Genomic DNA, 26,188 nt, shown 5'->3' with positions numbered 1-26,188 from the left:
TGGATAAAATTACAGAGACCCTTAATGAAAACATGGTCCAGAGCACTAAGGACCTTAGACTGGGATGAAGGTTCACCCTCCAACAGGACAATGACCCTAAGCACACAGCCAAGACAACACAGGAGTGGCTTTGGGACAAGTCTCTGAATGTCCTTGAGTGGTCCAGCCAGAGCCCGGACTTCAACCCAATCGAACATCTCTGGAGAGACCTGAAAATATCTGTGCATCGACGCTCCCCATCCAACCTGACAGAGTTTGAGAGGATCCGTAGAGAATAATGGGACGAACTCCCCACATACAGGTATGCCAAGCTTGTAGCGTCATACCCAAGAAGTCTCGAGGCTGCAAACGCTGCCAAAGGTGCTTCAACAAAGTACTGAGTAAAGGGTCTGAATACTTATGTAAATGTCATATTTCAGTTTTTTTCCCATACATTTGCACATTTCTTAAACTTGTTTTTGCTTTGTCATTATGGGCTATTGTGTGTAGTTTGAGGGAGAAAATGTATTTCATGCATTTTAGAATAAGGCTGCAACGTAACAAAATGTGGAAAAATGTTAGGGTCTGAATACTTTCCGAATGCATTGCATATGTGGGGCTCCCGAGTAGCACAGTGATCTAAGACACACAGTGCAAGAGGCAGTAGGTAGCCTAGTGGTTAGAGTGTTGGGCCAGTAACCGGACGGTTGCCGGATCGAATCCCAGAGCTGTCGAGGTAAAAATCTGTCGTTCTGCCCCTGAACAAGGCAGTTAACACACTGTGCTAGGCTGTCATTGCAAATACGATTTTGTTCTTAAAACTGACTTGCCTAGTTAAATAAAGGCTACATTTAAAAAAATAATAATAATTTAAAAGTAAGATCTTAGAAAATAAAAGTATTTTCACATTACTTGGTTCCTGCCGGATGGGGAAGGTTTTTATTTTTAGAACTCACAAAACAAATATATGTTAGTATAGGATTCTTTCTGTCAAACACTACTGTAAACTATAAGGATTGTGGGAGGTCTCAAGATTTTACTGATAAGTGGGACCAAATAACATGTCAAGAGGGATGGGCCTAATTTTGCATACAAAAAGGTACTCCTGATCGCCAGTGATATGACAATTCTAGTTGTATGTGTGTAAAGAAAAAAATCTATTCCTGTGGTTTGTTAGGGTTACGTTTTATTTCAAGTAGCAAAACAATTCACTCACCTAGCTGTAGCAGATCAGGCTGACTAGCCTAAATACATTTCCCAGAACTTGAAAACACCCACCTAATGGTGAAACGATTGTTTTTACACCCTTCGGACTTGGTGTGCAGGCCCTTAGGCATCTCTGAAAGTTTTCAATTGAACTGAATTGATAGATTGTAAATCCAGGATTAGCATGATTATACGACGTTATACGACACAAAATGACAAAAATAACCACACTACTCATTTCACAATAGAATCTTCATGTTTAATACAATAAAAGTGTGTTAAGATAGGCATTCATTTGATGTGAAGTAATTTAAACATTGTATTGCCCCAGATTCAAAGGGGGCTGCAGAGTATGGCAATATTTAGTAAATTCACAATAAAAACATTTTTTGGGTGGTGGGGGGTTCATCTCCCTATACTATATATTTGTTTTTCCAAATCTTTTATAATATATTAATGTGGACAATAGCATTTAACACCAGAAAGCATTTAAAAAATATTATTTCTAAAAATATGATTTTTCCCTTAAATTCCATTCCAAAACAAGTGGAGCTAACACTCCTTTCAATACAGAATGGGCACTACATCACTGATAAGAGATTCATGTGTCGAGAGGATTCAAGAGTGCCATCTGTGTGATTGACAGGTATGTGTAAAATGTCTACTCAGTCGCCAGCATACTGTTCACTACTGTGGTTCATAGAAGTATTGTGTAATCAGGTAAAAACAAAAAAAGACTGCAATAAAACTAAGATGGGGGGGGAATAGCGAAGCTAGCACCGGATGTTTTCCCAAAGTTACTAGCAAACTATGGAAGCAATCCTGTAAATTGAACGTTGCAGCAACATTGGAAGAATGCAGTGTGCGAATTGAGACATATGAATTGTGAATGATAACACTTGTCACCACCAGTAATAGCTGCCTCTGCAGATGACAGAGTATTTCTGACTTTGGGACAAACATGCAGTGGATATGCCATGACGACCTTAAATATGTATGTGTGCTTTTGAAGGCCACCAAAGTGCTGTCAATTGAAGGTATTAATGATCAAATGTATGTGACTGTTGGACACTCAAACCATTTATCAATTGTCATGAGAATAACATTTAACAAACGTTTTGTGTTTCAGTTGTATAAACTTTCATACATTTCACGTATGTAAAATGTTAATGAATTAGATGTTTTAATTGAAGGACAATGCAAGGTGTCTTTAACCGTGGTAATAACTGACAATGTACCACACTGATATACAGTGAAACAATGTGGTCATTTGTGCTTTGAGACCAGATTCAGTTCACTTATCACATGGACTTCCTCCATTTTGACAAACAAATTCAGGCATACATCATTTTTACAAGCAACGAAATGAGTGAATTTGTAGGCCAACAAAGGGGCCTTTCAAAAGAAAAGTTTCATTATCCTTGGCCATTGATAAGAAGACATTGATAACAAGCCATATATTGATCATGTATACTGGGTATACCAAACATTAGGAACACCTTACTAATACCGAGTTGCCCTCAGAACAGTTTATTGGGGCATGGACTCTACAAGGTGTGGAAAGCGTTCCACAGGGATACTGGCCCATGTTGACTCCAATGCTTCCCACAGTTGTGTCAAGTTGGCTGGATGTCCTTTGCGTGGTGGACCATTCTTGATAAACACAGAAGCGTTGCAGTTCTTCACACAAACCGGTGCAAAGGCACCTAATACCATATCCCGTTTAAAGGTGCTTAAATCTTGTCTTGCCCATTCACCCTCTCAATGGAACACATGCACAATCTATGTCTCAAGGCTTACAAATTCTTCTTTAGCCCGTCTCCTCCCCTTCACATATACTGATTGAAGTGGATTTAACTAATCAGTAAGGGATCATAGCTTTCATCTGGTCAGTCTATGTCGCGGGAAGGGCAGGTGTTCTTAATGTTTTGTATACTCATTTTAAATACATTGACTCCAGTGGATAAAGTTTACTGACAAGCTTCATCATCTTCAACCTAATGAATTAATGTGTGTACATATAAACTGGCAAAATCTCAAATCCTCCTTGCTTGTGGTATGATGGAACATTTCCTGTGCCCTTAACGAAAAAACACATAACGTTTTTTTTTTTCATGCAACAGATTAGCACTCTTTCCTGGCAATTGTGCCAGTGAAACTCAAAATCCACAAAAAATAAATCTCACTCACAAAGAAACCTGAGGATGACAGTAAAATGTAATCTTTAACAGTCACTGCTGGGAGTGCATTCTTGGTATGAATAGTTAAATTATTCGTACTTGACTTTGTTACCTCTGTTACATGGGATCATATGACAAGTGATTGCTCTTTGAGTGAGACCTAATCCCTGTTTAGGATTAATGATATTATAAAAACATTAAGACAAATAGCCAAAAATGTAAATTGTACATTTTCCAGCCGCTACCCTCCTGATTCAGTTGAAATTCAGCATATTGCCGTGATCTTTCATAAGGTACTGACCCGTGTAGCCTACATTCTTCGACAACTATTATGCTGCCGCGATAAGCAAGTCCCCTCTAATAGTCTGATGTCCTTACACACTTAATGAGACGTGGCTCTCCCAACCAACTAGGATCCTTACAGGGATTGTTTGATCTGGTTTCCGTGTGGTTGTATAATGTCAGCAAATAATCCCCAAACACTTGTAGAACGTTCAGGTACGGTGTTTCATAAACACAGTGGCAGTGTCCAATTACCCATACTTGCGTTCTAAATAGAAGGCATGTTGAGTATGCCAAAAATGTTTAGTTTTATATTATGTGAACTTTAGTACGCTTTAAAATGCCAAGATGTCATACTTATTTCAGCTTTTCATCTAGCAGAATTTGCTGCACAAGAAGAAGAACCGTCTTTCGAGACCCACGTGTCTGACAACAGCTGATAATGGCAGGACTCAACGCAATTGCGCATTAGATTAGGCATTCTTAGTAGGATGAGCCTAGTATGCTGATATGTGTAGCTTACTGCATTTATTTTTACTGAACAGTGCAATCTAAATAGTATGTAGTACTATCAGTACCACAGTATGCAGCTTGAGTAGTAGGCAAGCCAGTTTTCGGACATGGCCAATGTCTCTAGTAATCTACTTCATGTCAAGAAATGCCCCCTTCCCTCCAAAACTAAAATAAATGCCCTGAGGCATAAATAATGTTAGCTGGGATCTTGGCCAATCAATCAAATGCTTGTACGCATGTCCAAATTTGGACAAGCTGGAAAATGAACAAGAACATTTTCAGATATTACAGATTTCAGATAACTGATTTCTAACCTTTTAACAACCCTACAAAACTGGCAGCAAATTTCCCGGGTCAGTAAAATAACATGGATATTTCACACAGCCTGTTGACAAAAACCAGATCAAATGTGACATCATTATTCCTAGGAATAACCTGAAGAGGCAAGTATCACCACCAACACATGAACGCAGCGTGCCACTGTAGAAATTTATTTGGAGAGCTTGTTTTGTGCCCAGCTACGCTACACGTGCAAAACGGCATTCTCTCCCAAACCGCGCAGCATCCTGCTGGACCTGGATCAACCCTGAATTTTGAGACCGCTCGGTTAGTGCGTGGTTTAGTTAGTCTCATCAGTCTGTGGTCAATGACGGTCAGTTAAAATACAGCTCCTTGGTCAGCATGGAGACCACGCAGGGGATCTGCTTCTTCTCGCTGAAACGTGGGTCCTCGGACCAGGACTCGAAGCTGGTGGCTACCATGTAGTTGACACGTGTGAGGATCTGCATGATCTCCAGCTGCTTACCAAACTCATTGAGGACGTTGCAGAGTGCCTGGACAAACCAGGAGCCGCGCCCAGGGTTCCTCCACGAATAGTACCCTGGGAAGAGTAGTTGCGTCACTCTCTCCAATTGGCACTGATGTGCGCTCACACACTTTACAAGTGCACAGACAGATTCTCTCACACAGTAACAAACACTATGAAAACAACTGGATAGTGGATGTGCGTTACCAGCTACCATGGTTGATTGGAACAACCAGGGTGTGAGGTAGAGATGGTGGCTGTGGGATTTCTGTCAGACTATCGGTGCAAGGAACATTTAGGAGCGGGCGAACTAGTTTAGCTGGAAATGTACAAGAATGCTGTGGGTTACCTGGCACGGTGGAGTAGGCAAAAAGGAAATCTGCCTCGACAGGAATCTTGTGCCTGGGATTTGCATCCGTTTCCAGGGTATCATTGGGGGGCCCGGAATCAGTCTGTATGCCATCATCGAACTCAGAACCTCGACAAGCCTGGTGAATCAAATGAAAGTTGAGATCAGGAATATCTTTTCAAGGACCTAGTAAAAAGGGCAATATGTCTTATTAAGTTCTACAAATATGGCTGTATAGTTAGTAATCTGTCCATCAAGAAAAACAACAGTCACCTTGCATATAAATGGGATAACCATAATCTATATACATTTCTAAAAATAAGAGGTCCTGTAATTCAAGCTTGTGGAACACCATAAATTATTTACAAGTCCTTTTATTTCAAAACACTGCACAGCTCACTAACAGACATGGGGTAAACTATCTAGTTTGCCCTATGACCTAATAATCTTCACCTCAAATAAATTGTAAAATCTCAAAACATATGAAAAAGAAAATCAGCATCTTGTATTCTAGGGTTAGACAACCTTTCACGTTCTGGTTCGAACCAGGTGCCAACTGACCATATTTAACCATGATTAATCATCTACAAGTTTAAGAAACTCAACAATAAATGCTTTAATCAAGCCTAGCTAGAACAAAAGCCTGGGCTTTGTGAAGCTGCCCAGCCCAGTGTTGGCTTTGGCCCTCACCTGGATGAAGAAGAGTTTGGGCTTGCCCACTAGACTCTTGCACATGTCACCCCTGAAGAGTGAGGTCATGCTCTTGATGGGCATGGCTCCGTCAGTGCCATAGATCATACCCTCCTCACCGTGACTCAGCAGGATGCAAGCAAAGCAGGAGCTGTCGCTGTGGTCCTCCTCTGAGGCTAGGACACACACACACACACACACACACACACTTTTAGGGTTAAATAAACGTTTTAAATGCATTGCCATTCCCAGTTTCCTATTTATTGTCACCCTTATTTATGTGAGATGTCAATAAAAAGTAAATAAAAGGTTGCAAAAAAGGCTAAATAGCTACTCCGTTATACAGGCGAGGAGAAACGAGGGGATTTAAGCAATAGCACTATAGCACTTCTTTCAACCAATCAATTGGCCCACATTTTCAAATGTGTGTTTTTCCATATCTTTCCATCCTTTGTGTTTAAAAAAAAGAAGATTTAAGCAAACTGTTTGATTACATAATTAAGACACACAAATGACTAGAGGGAGTCCGACCGCAATTGATTTGATTGTGCTGGGCACAGACTTGCAGCGCTGTGTTAAAAAGCACTGTGGTTAAAAATATATTTTTAAAGGCAGTGAGTGACTGACTAGAACCCATTGTCTCTCTCTCCTCCCTGCTGTAGCGATCACCACAGAACATCAGTGTGTATCCCATGTTGCTGAAGCTGCAACATAATTACAACCTTTCGGACTGAAAAGTTGTTACCGAAATCCCTAATTTATTTAGGAAAAACATTCCCTATTCCCTCAACCCTTGCTCTCTTTACATGACACATGTACACATCGCATGCACGTGACCAATAGGGCCTGACCTATAGCCTATCATAATCACATCAATAAATTGGTTATAAACTCTGAACACGTAACAGCAAAACGGATGCAGACATGATAAATAAACTCAAAATGGGGGAATGTTTACTGGTTGCTCAGGCGTTAAAAAGGGAGTAAATGTGAGTCGTTGTGGAAAATACTGGAGATCAAGAAAAATAAAGTAAGGAGCCAGCGCTGAGTGCTTGTCAAACAGGTGCTGTTAGGTTACAATATCATTTATCAATTAAACACAAAATAAATAAGTGTACCAGAGTCTGTTGTAACGTTTTTTTTGTAAAACCTTTAGTACAGCAAAGACTGACTGTAGTCGCATTCAGTCGTATATGCAAATTCTGAAATGGAAACGGTTTAGGCCTATTTATTGTTGACGCTAATTATTCAATAGGTCGCTTTGTTATTTTATTTTAAAACTAAAATGCTTGATTGCATTTCAAATCATGAATGACTCGTAAATGATTGATTGATATAGGCCTAAGTTAATTCCAGTATTAAGACAGGATTAAACAGGATGCGCGCTTAGGCCTACTGATGATCATTATAATAAGTAATGTCATCATCATAAAATAATAATAAATACCCATTTGGAACAGTGTAAACACTAAATCAATTCTAAGCAACACCAGAGGGGAAAAAATATTATATGACTATTACAGCATAACAAATATTAAAAACAGCTGAATTTGTGAAATTGTTTATCTGACATGTGGTTACATTAGACTTGATGCTCAAGGACTCAATAGGCTATTAAACAAATAAATACTAAAACAGGCAACATAAGCAGGATCTGTCTTATTTCTGTAGATGCACAGTTAAAGTCAGAAGTTTACATACACCTTAGCCAAATACATTTAAACTCAGTTTATCACAAATCCTGACATTTAATCCTAGTAAAAATTCCCTGTTTTAGGATTTTACTTCTTTCATCACATTCCCAGTGGGTCAGAATTTTACATGCATTTGGTAGCATTGCCTTAAACAATTTAAACTTGGGTCAAATGTTTTGGGTAGCCTTCCACAAGCTTCCCACAATAAGTTGGGTGAATTTTGGCCCATTCCGCTTAACAGAGCTGGTGTAACCGAGTCAGGTTTGTAGGCCTCCTTGCTCACACAAGCTTTTTCAATTCTGCCCACAAATGTGCTATACGATTGAGGTCAGGGCTTTGTGATGGCCACTCCAATACCTTGACTTTGTTGTCCTTAAGCCATTTTGCCACAACTTTGGAAGTGCTTCACGGTTGGGATGGTGTTCTTCGGCTTGCAAGCCTCCCTCTTTTTCCTCCAAACATAATGATGGTCATTATGGCCAAACAGTTCTATTTTTGTTTCATCAGACCAGAGGACATTTCTCCAAAAACTACAATCTTTGTCCCCATGTGCAGTGGCAAACCGTAGTCTGGCTTTTTTTCCCTTGCTGAGCGGCCTTTCAGCTCATGTCAATATAGGACTTGTTTTTACTGTGGATGTAGATACTTTTGTACTTGTTTCCTCCAGCATCTTCACAAGGTCCTTTGCTGTTGTTCTGGGATCGATTTGCACTTTTCGCACCAAAGTACGTTCATCTCTAGGAGACAGAATGAGTCTCCTTCCTGAGTGTAACGGCTGCGTGGTCCCATGGTGTTTATACTTGCGTACTATTGTTTGTACAGATGAACGTGGTACCTTCAGGCATTTGGACATTGCTCTCAAGGATGAACCAGTCTACAATTTTTTTTCTGAGGTCTTGGCTTTTGATTTTCCCATGTCGTCAAGCAAAGAGGCACCGAGTTTGAAGGTAGGCCTTGAAATACATCCACAGGTCCACCTCCAATTGACTCAGAAGCTTCTAAAGCCATGGCAATAATTTTCCAAGCTGTTTAATTAAAGGCACAGTCAACTTAGTGTATGTAAACTTCTGACCCACTGGAATTGTGATACAGTGAATTATAAGTGAAATAATCTGTCTGTAAACAATTGATGGAAAAATTACTTGTCATGCACAAAGTAGATGTCCTAACCGACTTGCCAAAACTATAATTTGTTAACAAGAGATGTGGAGTGGTTGAAAAACGAGTTTTAATGACTCCAACCCAAGTGTATGCAAACTTCCGACTGCAACTGTCTGTGGATGATGTATAAAGCCAGGCACATTTAACAGTTAGGCTGTTGATTATAGAACTAATTATGTTGGGGTTTCCTCTCTCCTCACTTTCCAAAGACAATTAAGGCAAGGGCTGTTTTCTCATCTCCTAACTCCACTGCTGCCTCCCCTGGTTAACTTGGCTATTATGCACATAGCAACAAGGTCTAGGAAAAGGCGCCATTTCAACAGCGCACTGATGTGTTTCAGAACCGACCACTGTCCAATGCGGGAGAAAGCGAATTTGTAATAAAATAATGTCACATTAGTGTTGCAGCACTGTTCTTACATAATATACAGTGCCTTGCGAAAGTATCCGCCCCCCTTGAACTTTGCGACCTTTTGCCACATTTCAGGCTTCAAACAAAGATATAAAACTGTATTTTTTTGTGAAGAATTAACAACAAGTGGGACACAATCATGAAGTGGAACGACATTTATTGGATATTTCAAACTTTTTTAACATCAAAAACTGAAAAATTGGGCGTGCAAAATTATTCAGCCCCCTTAAGTTAATACTTTGTAGCGCCACCTTTTGCTGCGATTACAGCTGTAAGTCGCTTGGGGTATGTCTATCAGTTTTGCACATCAAGAGACTGAATTTTCTTCCCATTCCTCCTTGCAAAACAGCTCGAGCTCAGTGAGGTTGGATGGAGAGCATTTGTGAACAGCAGTTTTCAGTTCTTTCCACAGATTCTCGATTGGATTCAGGTCTGGACTTTGACTTGGCCATTCTAACACCTGGATATGTTTATTTTTGAACCATTCCATTGTAGATTTTGCTTTATGTTTTGGATCATTGTCTTGTTGGAAGACAAATCTCCGTCCCAGTCTCAGGTCTTTTGCAGACTCCATCAGGTTTTCTTCCAGAATGGTCCTGTATTTGGCTCCATCCATCTTCCCATCAATGTTAACCATCTTCTCTGTCCCTGCTGAAGAAAAGCAGGCCCAAACCATGATGCTGCCACCACCATGTTTGACAGTGGGGATGGTGTGTTCAGCTGTGTTGCTTTTACGCCAAACATAACGTTTTGCATTGTTGCCAAAAAGTTCAATTTTGGTTTCATCTGACCAGAGCACCTTCTTCCACATGTTTGGTGTGTCTCCCAGGTGGCTTGTGGCAAACTTTAAACGACACTTTTAATGGATATCTTTAAGAAATGGCTTTCTTCTTGCCACTCTTCCATAAAGGCCAGATTTGTGCAATATTCGACTGATTGTTGTCCTATGGACAGAGTCTCCCACCTCAGCTGTAGATCTCTGCAGTTCATCCAGAGTGATCATGGGCCTCTTGGCTGCATCTCTGATCAGTCTTCTCCTTGTATGAGCTGAAAGTTTAGAGGGACGGCCAGGTCTTGGTAGATTTGCAGTGGTCTGATACTCCTTCCATTTCAATATTATCGCTTGCACAGTGCTCCTTGGGATGTTTAAAGCTTGGGAAATCTTTTTGTATCCAAATCCGGCTTTAAACTTCTTCACAACAGTATCTCGGACCTGCCTGGTGTGTTCCTTGTTCTTCATGATGCTCTCTGCGCTTTTAACGGACCTCTGAGACTATCACAGTGCAGGTGCATTTATACGGAGACTTGATTACACACAGGTGGATTGTATTTATCATCATTAGTCATTTAGGTCAACATTGGATCATTCAGAGATCCTCACTGAACTTCTGGAGAGAGTTTGCTGCACTGAAAGTAAAGGGGATGAATAATTTTGCACGCCCAATTTTTCAGTTTTTGATTTGTTAAAAAAGTTTGAAATATCCAATAAATGTCGTTCCACTTCATGATTGTGTCCCACTTGTTGTTGATTCTTCACAAAAAAATACAGTTTTATATCTTTATGTTTGAAGCCTGAAATGTGGCAAAAGGTCGCAAAGTTCAAGGGGGCCGAATACTTTCGCAAGGCACTGTAACCATATATAATTTCAGGAGCACATGTTTTAGTCTGATGGACTGTGCCATCCCCATGGACTCCACAAATGGATCAGTCCTCTCTGATTTGCGCCTGTCTGAGTGGTGTCTTGTACACCAGTATTATAAATAATTTTCCCCCTACTGCTTGTCTAAAGAAATCTCGACCAACAGCCAATCGACTGAATTGTGTCAGCCCTAAACAGCACTAAAAGAGAATGTGATGGTGTTGGTGCCCTGTTTGAAAATGTATGCACTGGAACTGTAGGGGGGGTGACAGTGAGACAGGGTACTCTCACTGAAGTCGCCCCTAGAATAGATACTGATGTCAGGCCTACAGACAATATGTACTCGGTGTGTTACTCACCCTCTCGGAGAAGACGCTCCATCTTCTCACACGTCTGGTCGTTGTAGATGCAGACGTCGAAGCCCAGGCTCTTAAAGCACTTAAACAGTTCGCCTGCGTCTCGATCCGTGCCATTGCGTACATTCATCCCTGACAGACAATATGAACAGCATTCACTGTACTCTACATGTACAGAGTATAGCTTACACAGTGTTATACAATAGGCCACTAAAATCAAGCTATATCAAATGGCAGGGCTCCAGACTAACATTTTCCCCTATTGGCACTGGTGCCACTAACTTTTTCAGTTGGTGGCACGAGCCCATAATTTGGTCGCACCCAAAAATAAACAAAATTGCAGTGTCACGCAATAGAAACAATAAGAGTAATCACCTTATAAAGTCATTAAAAAGTCTTTCAAGATGTGTCATAGAATACTGAGATGTTAGATGTAACAACTTATTTATTGAACACTATGTCCAATCAGCAATGTATGACTCAAGAAATGTTGATATTCAACCTAATCCAGTGATTGTCATGAATTGAGTTGACAGTCCTGTATTTAAAAATATATATATTTTACTGTCAAAAATAGGGTTTCAGAAAGCTGAGATCCTCCTCTCTTTATCAGGTAGTTAACTTCCAAAGTAGCGTTTTTTCCCTCAATTGCATTTTGAAATGTTACACAAGCAGAATGCATTTTTCAGGGTGCACGAGGGGGGAAGAGAGAGAATGTGTGAGGCTCCCGCATTACAGCAGCCGGCCCCAGTGAAACAGGCACAGTGGCAGGGCAGACACTTTCATTACAGGAATCATGACGTTAATGCACCTTAATGTTTGACCAAAAAATGGAATGTTCTGATTGAGGTGACCAGGTAGAATGTGGGGCTTGCACCGGTGTGACCAATTCAAAGCAAAATGCGACTAAATGGTCGCAGTCTGGAGCCCTGAGTGGAAATGAACAGTCTTATAAAGAGTAACTGTGTTACATAAATATATTAGTGTTGTATAAGTTTAATAAAGCAGTGTGGATAATATAAAAGTGTTAGACAACCATGTATCCAAGTCAACATAAAAGGTGATGCCATACCCGTCTTTTCGTCAAAGTTCTTGTTGTTGATTATGATGCACTTGCCCACTCGCTGGTGGCTCATCTTATACTGGAATGTTGGTGAAACGATTCTGTAATGGCTTTCAGAGGAGTAGTCCTGCTCCCGCGTCTTGCCATCCTTATTCTTCTTACTGAGCCATAGGGAGAGAGAGAGAAAAAAAGAAGAGGTTAATTCAATCACATTTTATTGGTCACACGCGGGGCTCCCTAGTTAACACTCGGGGCTCCCTAGTTAACACTCGGGGCTCCCTAGTTAACACTCGGGGCTCCCTAGTTAACACGCGGGGCTCCCTAGTTAACACGCGGGGCTCCCTAGTTAACACTCGGGGCTCCCTAGTTAAATAAAAGGTTAAAAAAAATGTAAATACACCTTCAGCAGATGTTATTGCAGGTGTAGCAAAATGCTTGTGTTCCTAGCTCCAACTGTATATAACAATATACACAAATCTAAAAGTCAAATAATGGAATTAAGTGGAATTATAAATATTAGATTGCTCAATGTCAGAGTGGCATTGACTGAAATACAGTAGAATAGAATACGGTATATACACATGAGTAAAGCAGTATGTAAAACATTATTTAAACATGATTAAAGTTGCCAGTGATTCCAAGTCTATATATATATAGGGCAGCAGCCTCAAGGTGGAAGTCTGCTAGTGATTCCAAGTCCATGTATATAGGGCAGCAGCATCAAGGTGGAAGCCTGCTAGTGATTCCAAGTCTATGTATATAGGGCAGCAGCCTTAAGGTGGAAGTCTGCTAGTGATTCCAAGTCTATGTATATAGGGCAGCAGCATCAAGGTGGAAGCCTGCTAGTGATTCCAAGTCTATGTATATAGGGCAGCAGCCTCAAGGTGGAAGCCTGCTAGTGATTCCAAGTCTATGTATATAGGGCAGCAGCATCAAGGTGGAAGCCTGCTAGTGATTCCAAGTCTATGTATATAGGGCAGCAGCCTTAAGGTGGAAGTCTGCTAGTGATTCCAAGTCTATGTATATAGGGCAGCAGCCTCAAGGTGGAAGTCTGCTAGTGATTCCAAGTCTATGTATATAGGGCAGCAGCCTCAAGGTGGAAGCCTGCTAGTGATTCCAAGTCTATGTATATAGGGCAGCAGCCTCAAGGTGGAAGCCTGCTAGTGATTCCAAGTCTATGTATATAGGGCAGCAGCCTCAAGGTGCAGGGCTACGTAACCGGTGGAAGCCTGCTAGTGATGACAAAGACGACAAATATAGGTAGGTATCCATTGGTGCCTGGATAAATGTTTCAGGTAAAGTTACATCAATGTATTATAGTGACTGACTTATGGTTTGTATTACTGGCACCAACAGACCAACCTGTTTGGACAGGCCTACGTCTATAACCTCTGGTAAACAACTCAACAAAATTCCTCTGCAAAGAGAATGGCATCACTTTCAAAGGGTGAATCTTAAAAAGGTTTTAAGCACTAGATAGAACAGTACACCTTCAAAACAGTATCCACATAACACAGGGCATTCTTAAAGAAAATACATGCCACTTTTAAAGTCATTAGACATGACACACATGCTACTGAAAAAATATATACATTATTGACCCTCACTGTATTCAACATAAAACCAAGGATTAAAAAATATCAGACCTTGATATAAGAGCGAGACATCCGTAAAAACAGTATTCTTACTCGAGGCTATTTCTGGGGAAGTAGGTAATCCAGAGAATGCCCTGCTTCCTTGAGAAAAGGCTAACTTGACACAACTCCTTTGATTACTTCAACATTAGACAAGCTAACATTTTTCAAAAACATTCAGCTGACTTCAACAAATCAGGAATGCCAAAAAGTCATCCAAACACACAGAATTCATGAGAATCAAAAACATCCTTGAACCACTTACTCAGAGACCATTGAGCACGTACATTTTCAAATGAGGCATTAATGTCATGGCCAAATCTGTTGAAGTAATCCACTGGCAGGTGAATTATAAAGTTACAACATGTTCAGCTAGCTCGGGTATTAAGAAGTCATAAGTGAATCAAAGTATGTCCCCGACAGAGTAAATCTTCCCGAGTGACAATTCTCACAGACCTGTCATATTTCCATTCTGTAAAGGACCCATCCAGATAGGTAGGCCACAGTAGCGCATTGGGCTCACAATATCAGCATGTGTTCTAGAAGAGCCTAGTCATCAGGTTACCCAAGAACTGCAACAATGGGACCCCATACTCAGACGCATGCGCACATGCACGCTCACATGCACGCAGACACAGAAAATGGCCAAGCAGGCCATACTATACCCCACATGTGATCCAGAACTTTTCCATAGCCCCCCACCCCCTCCCTCATGGTGCCAGAGTGCCTAGCAGTGGTCCGAGAGTGGGCAAAGAGCCCTGCCTCTGTGGCACTGTGGGGGTGGGAGGGGTCCCTTACCTGGGTTCCTCATTAAGCGCCACGCCACTCTGCATCTGAAATACGTTGCTCCTCTTGTCTCGCTCCTTTTTTAGTTTTTTTGCCTTCTCTAAACTTCGAGGTGTCGATTTTTTGGGGCGTACGGAGCGGTTCGTGTGCACTAGGATCCTGACATGCTCTCTATACTCTATAGACACTGGACTTGGCCTGCGTGCACTGGGGAGGCGCACTGTAGCTCCCTGAGTCAGCAGCCACCACACCAAACCAGAGTTTTCTAAAGGCCTATTCAAATGACCCTGCACACTCTGCGGGGGTCAGGCAGGGCAGCACGTAGCCTTTATGGCTGCTGACAAGCACAGAATCCGCCTCTCTCTCTCTCTCACACACACATACGATTATTAACAAGCTATACTGTATGGTTATTAGTAGTTCCTGTATATGTGGTCAAACTGTATAACAGACTATAGGTTACTGTATGGTTATAAACAGCAGACTAGCTACATCCATAAGTGGGGTAGTCTAGGGAACAGCACTAGGTCTAGGTAACATGGTAGATTTTTTGGGACACTTTGAAAGGGGAGAGGGGTGCTCTATAGACCGAAAATCCTCGCAACAAATCAAGAATTTCAGTATTCAGGGCTTAAATGTGAGCGGGAATTGTGCTCTTGAAAAATAACATGACAGAGACGGACGCAGATAGCTACCCAGCAAGCCGGGAACATTCCCAGGACATTAGCTAACATTCCCATTCATTTCTAGTTAGATCAAACCCTAACATCCCAATAATGTTTTTGATAACGGCCTTTTTTTTTTTTTTAACTAAGAAAACGTTTGACATTAAATAGGCTATCCTTGGAACATTCATATATAACCACAGAACATTCCCCTAAGTGTATTATTAGGTTACCATGGAATGTTATAACACAATGTTCCAGTGATGTTGTTAAAACATCATTTCCGCAACAAAAAGTGGGAGATATAGAAGTGGTTCTGAGAAATCATCGGAGTGTTTTGCTGATGGAGATGCTATTCAAAACACCCTTACCAACCAGCAAGGAATATTCCCACAATACTCTCAAAGTTATAGTGTGATGTTAGGACATGACGTAAAAAAAAAAAACGTTCCCTAAACATACTTCAGCGATCATGCCTAGATTCAATGAAATTGGTTATGAGAAAACATTACTGGAATGTTCTGCTTATGCTGATGGAGGTGTCATGCAAGACACCTATAACAACAAGCACAGAACATACCTATAATACTCTCAAAGTTAGAGCGATGTTCTGACTGTTCCAAAAATGTTCCCTCAATATACTTCAGATATTGCCAGAATACAATGAGTGGTTATAAGAAAACAATATTGGAACCTCCCATTATGTCTATGGACGCTGCCCAACATATTGTAGCAAATCTGCCATTCTTAAGACAGAAAAACGCTCCATCAAGGGACACCCCAATAAGTTATTCTTTAATGTTATGCCGTTACCAATAATGTTCTAAGAACATATAGTATTGATCATGGAAGTGGTTCTGAAAACATTACTGCAATGTCCTGTTAATATTGATGTATAGTGTAACATTATAGGAAGTTACTTCATTTATAAGCATAGCCTACATATGGCAATTTAATCTAAACTCATCAAAAAAGAAACATCCTCTCACTGTCAACTGTGTTTATTTTCAGCAAACTTAACATGCGTAAATATGTATGAACATAACAAGATTCAACAACTGAGACATAAACTGAACAAGTTCCACAGACATGTGACTAACAGAAATTGAATATTGTGTCCCTGAACAAAGTCAAAATCAAGTAACAGTCCGTCTCCGATGTGGCCACCAGCTGCATTAAGTATTGCAGTGCATCTCCTCCTCATGGACTGCACCAGATTTGCCAGTTCTTGCTGTGAGATGTTACCCCTCTCCCCTCTTTTGTCATGCTGGAGGGTCATGTCAGGATGAGCCTGCAGGAAGGGTACCACATGAGGGAGGAGGATGTCTTCCCTGTAACGCTCAGCTTTGAGATTGCCTGCAATGACAACAAGCTCAGTCCGATGATGCTGTGACACACCGCCCCAGACCATGACGGACCCTCCACCTCCAAACATGGTAGATCGATCCCGCTCCAGAGTACAGGACTCGGTGTAACGCTCATTCCTTCGACGATAACCGCGAATCCGACCATCACCCCTGGTGAGACAAAACCGCGATTCGGCAGTGAAGAGCATTTTTTGCCAGTCCTGTCTGGTCCAGCGATTTTGTACCCATAGGCGACGTTGTTGCCGGTGATGTCTGGTGAGGACCTGCCTTACAACAGGCCTACAAGCCCTCAGTCCAGCCTCTCAGCCTATTGCGGACAGTCTGAGCACTGATGGAGGGATTGTGCGTTCCTGGTGTAACTCGGGCAGTTGTTGTTGCCATCCTGTACCTGTTGCCATCCTCTACCTGTCCCGCAGGTATGATGTTCGGATGTACCGATCCTGTGCAGGTGTTGTTATACGTGGTTTGCCACTGCAAGGACAATCCGCTATCCTTCCTGTCTCCCTGTAGCGCTGTCTTAGGCGTCTCACAGTACAGACATTGCAATTTATTGGCCACATCTGCAGTCCTCATGCCTCCTTGCAGCGTGCCTAAGGCATGTTCACGCAGATGAGCAGGGACCCTGGGCGTCTTTCTTTTGGTGTTTTCAGAGTCAGTAGAAAGGCCTCTTTAGTGTCCTAGGCTTTCATAACTGTGACCTTAATTGCCTACCGTCTGTAAGCCGTTAGTGTCTTAACGACCGTTCCACAGGTGCATGTTCATTAATTGTTTATGGTTCATTGAACTAGCATGGAAGACATTTTTTAAAACCTTTATAATGTAGATCTGTGAAGTTATTTGGATTTTTACGAAATTTGAAAAACAGGGTCCTGAAAAAGGGACGTTTCTTTTTTTGCTGAGTTCACTTACATCATAATATTTTATTAGGCTATTGCCCAAACTTAGTTACATCTTTCTTGAGGAAGGTCATCAATGAGATTTTACTTGTGATCTGCTACTTCCCAGCCGTGTACTTAGCACACTGCACCACCAGGATGGAGTTGGATCTATACAAAAAGGATAAGAATTTCAAGTCTCACTGCTATGTCTTAGTAGATATTTGCATATATCTATTGACACGTCACCAAAATCTGGCAAGCAATAAGTTCATGTTAATATACAGTACCAATCAAAACTTTGGACACACCAATCATCATTAACTATTTTCTACATTGTAGAATAACCAAAAAAGTTACCAAAAAGTGTTAAACAAATCAAAATATATTTTATATTCTTCAAAGTAGCCATAATTTGCCTTTGACTGCTTTGTACACTCTTGGCATTCTCTCAACCAGTATCACCTGGAATACTTTTCCAACAGTCTTGAAGGAGTTCCCACATATGCTGAGCACTTGTTGGCTGCTTTTCTTCACTCTGCGGTCCAACTCATCAATTGGATTAGGATTGGGTGATTGTGAAGGCCATCTCATCTGATGCAGCACTCCATCACTCTCCTTCTTGGTCAAATAGCCATTAAGCAGCCTGGAGGTGTGTTGAGTCGTGATAGTGATAATCGTCCCACTAAGCCCAACACCATATGAGATGGCGTATTGTTGCAGAATGCTTTGAAAGCCATGCTGGTTCAGTGTGGCTTGAAGTTTAAATAAAATCACAGACAGTGTCACCAGCAAAGCACCCCCACACCATCACACCACCTCCTCCTCCATGCTTCATGGTGGGAACCACGGTGGGAATCTCCACATGCTGGTTGAGAGAATGCCAAGCGTGTACAAAGCTGTCATCAAGACAAAGGGTGGCTACTTTGAACAACCAATACAATATATTTGGATTTGTTTAACACTTTTTTGGTTACTACATGATTACATGTGTGTTATTTCATAGTTTTGATATCTTCACTATTATTCTACAAATGTAGAAAATAGTAAAAATAAAGAAAAACCCTTGAATGAGTAGGTGTCCAAACTTTTGACTGGTACTGTACATTTGTACGGAAGTCGAAACATCTAAACTTGACATGAAATGAAGAGGACTGGTGAAAGTAAAAAGTATGAGGACCTTATCTGTGGCTCAGTGGATTAGTTCATGGTTAAAACTACAAAGGTCACAGATGCAAGTGGGGAACAAACCTACAGTTGAAGTCGGAAGTTTACATACACCTTAGCCAAATACATTTCAACTCAGTTTTTCACAATTCCTGACATTTAATCCTGGTAAAAAATCCCTGTTTTAGGTCAGTTAGGATCACCACTTTATTTGAATAATGTGCAATATCAGAAAAATAGTAGAGAGAATGATTTATTTCAGCTTTTATTTCTTTCATCACATTCCCAGTGGGTCAGAAGTTTACATACACTCAATTAGAATTTGGTAGCATTGCCTTTAAAATGCTTAACTTGGGTCAAACGTTTTGGGTAGCCTTCCACAAGCTTCCCACAATAATTTGTGAATTTTGGCCCGTTCCTCCTGACCGAGCTGGTGCAACTAAGACAGGTTTGTAAGGCCTCCTTGCTTGCACATGCTTTTTCAGTTCTGCCCACACATTTTCTATGGGATTGAGGTCAGGGCTTTGGTCATGGCCACTCCAATACCTTGACTTTGTTGTCCTTAAGCCATTTTGCCACAACTATGGAAGTATGCTTGGGGTCATTGTCCATTTGGAAGACCCATTTGCGACCAAGCTTTATCTTCCTGACTGATCTCTTGAGATGTTGCATCAATATATCCACATAATTTTCCTTCCTCATAATGCCATATATTTTGTGAAGTGCACCAGTCCCTCTTGCAGCAAAGCACCCCCACAACATGATGCTTCCACCCCGTGCTTCACGGTTGGGATGGTGTTCTTCGGCTTGCAAGCATCCCCCTTTTTCCTCCAAACATAACACTGGTCATTATGGCCAAACAGTTCTATTTTTGTATCATCAGATGAGAGGACATTTCTCCAAAAAGTACAATCTTTGTCCCCATGTGCAGTTGCAAACCATTTTTTTATGGCGGTTTTGGAGCAGTGGCTTCTTCCTTGCTGAGCGGCCTTTCAGGTTATGTCGATGTAGGACTGGTTTTACTTTGGATAGAGATACTTTTGTACCCGTTTCCTCCAGCATCTTCACAAGGTCCTTTGCTGTTGTTCTGGGATTGGTTTGCACATTTCGCACCAAATTACGTTAATCTCTAGGAGACAGAACGCTTCTCCTTCCTGAGCGGTATGACGGCTGTGTGGTCCCATGGCGTTTAAATTTGCATACTATTGTTTGTACAGATGAACGTGGTACCTGTGCCCAGACCGCTGCAGAGTACGCACTCACCTCCCGGACCGTGACAGCCTCCAGCGGATGAAATGAGCCGGCACTCCGCACCCTATTCAGAAGAGGACAGCGCGAAGAGATCCAGACGGAGCTGGTGTGTCGAGACAACCTCATTGGAAGCACTCATCACGATGGCCATCCATCTGGATAATGTTCTTCGGGAATGTCGGCACCTCCATCGCATCTCGCTCTCCTCCTTTGGCCTTCCTGAGACAAAGCCTGAACCCAAGGAGGTAGGGTCCACACACCTCACCGTGGCAGAGCGATGCTGTCGGAGATGGCTGGGGCTCTGTCCCTATTGCGGTCAGGAGGGGCACCAGCTTCAACGGTGTCCAGTGTGTCCCAACCAGGGGTCCACGAGGGCTGAGGGACGGCACCGTGATCATCCATTTCCCATGGTAGGCGTGAGTTTTCCATCATCACTTTCCACCAAATCCTTTCTGGTTTAAATTTCACTGGCTGGCTGGCCCTCATGTGTTGTTTTTGTAGCTCTAGTGGACTCCGGTGCCGCAGGAAATTTCATGAACAAGTTCAAGCACTAGATAGTTGACCACTGGGATCCGGGACAATCACACACACATCACAGCACCACTCACCATCACTGTGGGACCCTTCACCAAGAAACCATCCTCGACCTCCCAAGGCTCCAACGTCACGACCCCACCATCTCCTAATCAAGGATGGAGGTCACTGCCTGGGCACCCTGATGTCGGAATACCTGCTTTCCCTTACCCGGTGATTCCACGTCAGTTGAGAGTCCTGTGGTTGCCCTCCAGGCCGACATCGCAGATGTTTACTAGGATCTCTGAGAGGTTTTCTCCCAAGACCCGCGCCACAAGTTTCCCTCTTCATCGCCCCTGGGACTGTGCCCTCAACCTGCTAGCAGAAACTACGCCTCCGCGCAGCCGCGTCTACCCAGTCGCTGGCTGAAACCAAGGCTATGGAAGAGTACATCCAACAGGGTTTCATCTGCTTCTTTGTGGTCAAAGAGGGAGGTCTACGTCCGTGCATAAACTACAGATGTCTCAATTTCATCACCACCAAGTACCGCTACCCTCTTCCGGCCGCCATCGAACAGCTCCGTGGGGCCCGGTTTTTCACTGGACTGGACCTGGCGGAGTGCCTACAATCTGAACGGCATTCAGCACAATGTCTGGCCACTACGAGTACTTGGTGATTCCTTATGGATTAGCCAATGCTCCACTCCCCTTCTTGGTCAAATAGCCCTTACACAGCCTGGATGCGTGTTGGGTTATTGTCCTTTTGAAGAACAAATTATAGTACCACTAAGCACAAAGAAGACAGTATGGCGTATCGCTGCAGAATGCTGTGGTAGACATGCTGGTTAAGTGTGTCTTGAATTCTAAATAAATCAGACAGTCTCACCAGCACAGCAAAATTTCCTTCCACTCGGCGTCGTCCAATTAACAAAAAATATTGCCGTAAAGCGTGTGATTTGCGACATAACAAAATAAACGATAGAGCATAATATGAAACAATAGATGTTTTTTATCGTTTGTTTCATTATCTCGCAAATCACACTCTTTACGGCAATATTTTTTTGTCAATTGGACAATGCTTTGTGTTCTTCCACACGTGCCTTGTGGAAGGAGATTTGAAACACAAACAAACATGGAGGAGAGTGAATGTGACAGAGACACGGAGCTTGTACCTAAGAGAGGGGCTACTTCGGTCACATGGATGTGGTTTGGGTATGACAAGTCTGACATGGACCAGAAAACCATCCTCTGCCAAATATGTCGCAGGCCGGTCCCGACCACAGACTCTAACACCACTAACCTCTTTTACCTACGCAAGAATCATGTGGAACAGGCCGGTCCCGACCACAGACTCAAACACCACTAACCTCTTTTACCACCTACGCAGGAGTCATGTGGAACAGGCCGGTCCCGACAACAGGCTCAAACACCACTAACCTCTTTTACCACCTACGCAGGAGTCATGTGGAACAGGCCGGTCCCGACCACAGACTCTAACACCACTAACCTCTTTTACCTACGCAAGAATCATGTGGAACAGGCCGGTCCCGACCACAGACTCTAACACCACTAACCTCTTTTACCTACGCAAGAATCATGTGGAACAGGCCGGTCCCGACCACAGACTCTAACACCACTAACCTCTTTTACCTACGCAAGAATCATGTGGAACAGGCCGGTCCCGACAACAGGCTCAAACACCACTAACCTCTTTTACCACCTACGCAGGAGTCATGTGGAACAGGCCGGTCCCGACAACAGGCTCAAACACCACTAACCTCTTTTACCACCTACGCAGGAGTCATGTGGAACAGGCCGGTCCCGACCACAGACTCTAACACCACTAACCTCTTTTACCTACGCAAGAATCATGTGGAACAGTACGGAGAGAGTCTACAGATGAGACCCCAAAAAGTACAGTCGAGGGCTCAAAACATACCCCGACTCAGAACGTTGCAAGAGGCTTTTGCCCGCGGCAAACCATATGGCAAGGAATCACGAAGAGGGAAGGAGATAACAGCTGCCGTTACAACGTACATCTGCAAAGACATGGCCCAGATTCACACTGTCAAGAAACGGGGGTTTCGTGAGTTGGTGCTAACACTCAACCCAAGGTACCAAACGCAAATTGAAATGACACATATTAATGCCAAAATAACTTGCAAAACAGGCAAGACACCCCCCCAAAATATAAATATACATATATATATATATATTTTAGGCCTAAATTTTGTTTGCAACTATAGTTTAAGTGTTTTCCATTGACCTTTTAAGATTTTATACATTAATATTTTGATACATGCTTAATTGAAAATTTGCACAAAGGTTCTACATAAAATGAGAAATAATCAAATACGAGGAAGTACATTTTATTTGTTGAGTATAATTCAAAATGTAAGAAATAGGCCTTTACATGTGGTCATTTTATATAAACTATTGATTCATTGAATTTACAGAAAATGTGCTGTATCAATATGTACCTTTATATGAAATGAACTATATCGGATATGAGATTTTGGCCATATCGCCCAGCCCTACTGTGAAGCATTTATTTGGGCTGCAATCTGATGTGCAGTTAACCCTAATGAACTTATCCTCTGCAGCAGAGGTAACTCTTGGTCTTCCTTTCCTGTGGTGGTCCTCATGAGACCCAGTTTCATCATAGTACTTGATGGTTTTTGCGACTGCACTTGAAGAAACTTTCAAAAAGTTCTTGAAATGTTTCGTATTGACTGACATTCATGTCTGAAAGTAATGGACTGTCCTATAAAATGTGGCCTAAATTAATCTTAAAAAATCCATCAACATAGCATATTATTTATGCAAATAAAACACCAACATTTTAAGGCTTTAAAGAGGTGTACATCCATTTTTTTTTTTTTTTATTATGCCAAAGTTTAGGGTTATTTTCTCTTTGCCCTCCATTGTTTCTTTTCCCATTTTCTAAATCTCCAAATAACAATCTGTGCATGTGCCACAAACCTAGGCCCAGATTTCAATACCCCAGGTACATTATACGAGTGTTGTGTTAGTGTAGTTATTGAACCTTCCATTTTGGACTCTCAATGTCGAGTCCTTCCTAATATTGCGTTGCACCCCCTTTTACTCTCAGAGTAGCCTCAATTAGTCATGGCATGGACTCTACAAGGTGTCGAAAGCGTTCCACAGGGATGCTGGCCCACGTTGACTCCAATGCTTCCCAGTTGTGTCAAGTTGGCTGGATGTTCTTTGGGTGGTGGACCATTCTTGATACACACAGGAAACTTGGGTGAAAAACCCTGCAAACGTTCCAGTTCTCGACACAAACCAGTACGTCTGGCACCTTTTTAAAATGTTTAATTCAACCTTTAATTAACAAGGCAAGTCAGTTCAAAACAAATTTTTATTTTAATATGAGAGCCTACCGGGGAACAGTGGGTTAACTGCCTTGTTCACGGGCAGAACGACAGATTTGTACCATGTCAACTCGGGGATTCGATCCAGCAACCTTTCCGTTACTGGCCCAACGCTCTAACCACTAGGCACCTACTACCGTACCCCGTTCAAAGGCACAAATCTTTTGTCTTGCCCATTCACCCTTTTAACGGCACACACACAATCCATGTCTCAATTGTCTCAAGGCTTTAAAATCCTTCTTCAACCTGTGTCCTCCCCTTCATCTACACTGATTGAAGTGGATTTGATAAGTGAACGATACTTTCTGAAGGCACTGTATAATCAATACACAACTTCCAAGGAGTAGGGTATTTGACGCAAACATAAAAAGTATAACTTTTCCAATGTATACATTTACATAATCACATTCACTCATGGAAGGCAATTAGGCCCTGGCCAGCAAACAAAATATCTTGCTTCATTTTGTAAATGATTGTCATTTAGTTTACTGATTTGAAAAGACAAAATGTTTTTACTCTCTTATTGCACACTCTGCATGGCTCGAGAACAATGACGTGATGTTGTACACAATTTGAGGACCCTTTTTGGCTCTAGCGCTACTTTCAAAACTACTGGCTTAAAAGTATTTTTGTTAAACTCTGCAGCCTCCCTTTCAGACAGTCATGCACTTACATGATGTTGTATGCATGTGTGGGTTCTAATTGTATGTCTCAAAGTACTTCAACTTGGCCTAGAAGTACTGTAGTTGATTCGGCCACATTATTTGAAAATACTAAAATACACAGAAAATAAGTATTTACAATACAAATACTTAAATATGCAAGTATTTGAACACAGGTCTGTTTAATTGCACGTAACCTGCACTGAAAGCAGTAGATAAGGTTTGTAGCACCCCCTTGTGGTGAAAATTAGTTGAGGGGGAAATCACATATCACACATGGTTCTTCCCCCTTCACTAATTTATTGAAACACTAATTATATATATATTTTTTTATTTCCACCAACAGACTTTCAATAGTCTGAACATTAACACTCTTAAATGTTATGCTTCTACTTTTTTTTAATAGGCTGTTCTTGATTCTGGCTGTTGGTCGACCAATAAATATAGATTTTAAAATGATTACTCAGTTAAATATCGGTCCGAAAAGTCTGTTAATTGAATTTCATTCATGTTTTTATAGTTCATTTTACAGGCTTTAGACAGGCATAATATCTTAATATTATAAATGCCTTATGAGTTAAGTACCACTGTCCTACCATAAAACCCCAAATTTAAGATTGTATGGCTGTTGTTTATGTGTAGCTTCAAAATATGATTCTAGTGAGTCCTTGCATGTAGTGTATAGCTCCGCCAGGTTAAGACTGTTGATACATGCACCTCTTTCATGTCTTTTGGACAAGGTACTCACAATCCAAAGAGGAGGAATCTTCCCTTTCGGTCAGGTTTGGCATCTGTTACATCTTCAAGCTCCTCGACTTCTCCCTCTAGCGGAGTAACATCAGGTTCTTCTGCCGCCATCTATGTCACACACACAAAACATCAGCCAATGTATATAAACAGACATAACATAAATTATATTTCTTACATGGCTCCAGCTGGGCCTATTCATTAAAGCTACATTCCAGGATTTGAACAAATAAATAAATAAATAAATACAAAATCCCCGCCACTTGGAATACAGCTGAGGGATGGGGTCAGGGAAATGTAATCTCTTCTAAATTCATAGAAAGTGCTCTAGATACAAGGACTGGCAGTCTTTGACATCCAAGATAGGTTTAATCCAGTGAGTCCCACCAGCGTGATTTACAACTACCTGCCCATTTTCAACATTATGTGTTTAACATTAGTCTGTGTGATTTAACAGCGTCTAAGCTAGAGCAGTGTTTGTGAGACAAGGGCGGATCCCGAAGGGGCTCAGGCCGGATCTTTTTTTACAAAAACGTCTGTACAGTCAATGGTTTGAGCTACAAACTATTAAAGCTATCTATGAATAGTTGAGACTCTCAAATACGCACGTGGAAACATGTTTTACTCTATGATACTCACAAGCTACACAAGCGTCTTTAGAAGTTAAGGGGTTCTTCTACATAGAAGATCATAGGAAATCCCAGGACATAGTGTCTATAATAATCTTACAGTTGCTGTCACAAACGCCACGCTGCTGTCACTGACTAGTTGGCTATTAATTTCAATACAATAGCCCA

General features: G+C 41.7%; 1 protein-coding gene across 2 annotated transcripts in view; it reads right to left on the bottom strand.

Moving 5' to 3' along the window:
* Nucleotides 1-1,422: 1,422 nt before the first annotated feature.
* The window catches only part of casp7 (caspase 7, apoptosis-related cysteine peptidase), a 31,533-nt gene continuing 6,767 nt past the window's right edge, over nucleotides 1,423-26,188 (bottom strand). For both annotated transcript variants that reach the window (XM_036955611.2, XM_021575465.3), the window contains exons 2-7: nucleotides 25,393-25,502; nucleotides 12,340-12,491; nucleotides 11,271-11,399; nucleotides 6,005-6,180; nucleotides 5,315-5,453; nucleotides 1,423-5,040 (exon numbers count right to left, since the gene is read on the bottom strand). In XM_036955611.2, the coding sequence (XP_036811506.1) occupies nucleotides 4,814-5,040; nucleotides 5,315-5,453; nucleotides 6,005-6,180; nucleotides 11,271-11,399; nucleotides 12,340-12,491; nucleotides 25,393-25,502 (933 nt within the window). In that variant the 3' untranslated portion in view covers nucleotides 1,423-4,813. The remainder of the gene's footprint in view (nucleotides 5,041-5,314; nucleotides 5,454-6,004; nucleotides 6,181-11,270; nucleotides 11,400-12,339; nucleotides 12,492-25,392; nucleotides 25,503-26,188) is intronic.

This window comes from Oncorhynchus mykiss, chromosome 20 (genome assembly GCF_057628025.1).
Source record: "Oncorhynchus mykiss isolate SJ-2025 chromosome 20, ASM5762802v1, whole genome shotgun sequence".
Lineage (NCBI taxonomy): Eukaryota > Metazoa > Chordata > Actinopteri > Salmoniformes > Salmonidae > Oncorhynchus > Oncorhynchus mykiss.
This window is presented reverse-complemented; position numbering and strand designations above follow the sequence as displayed.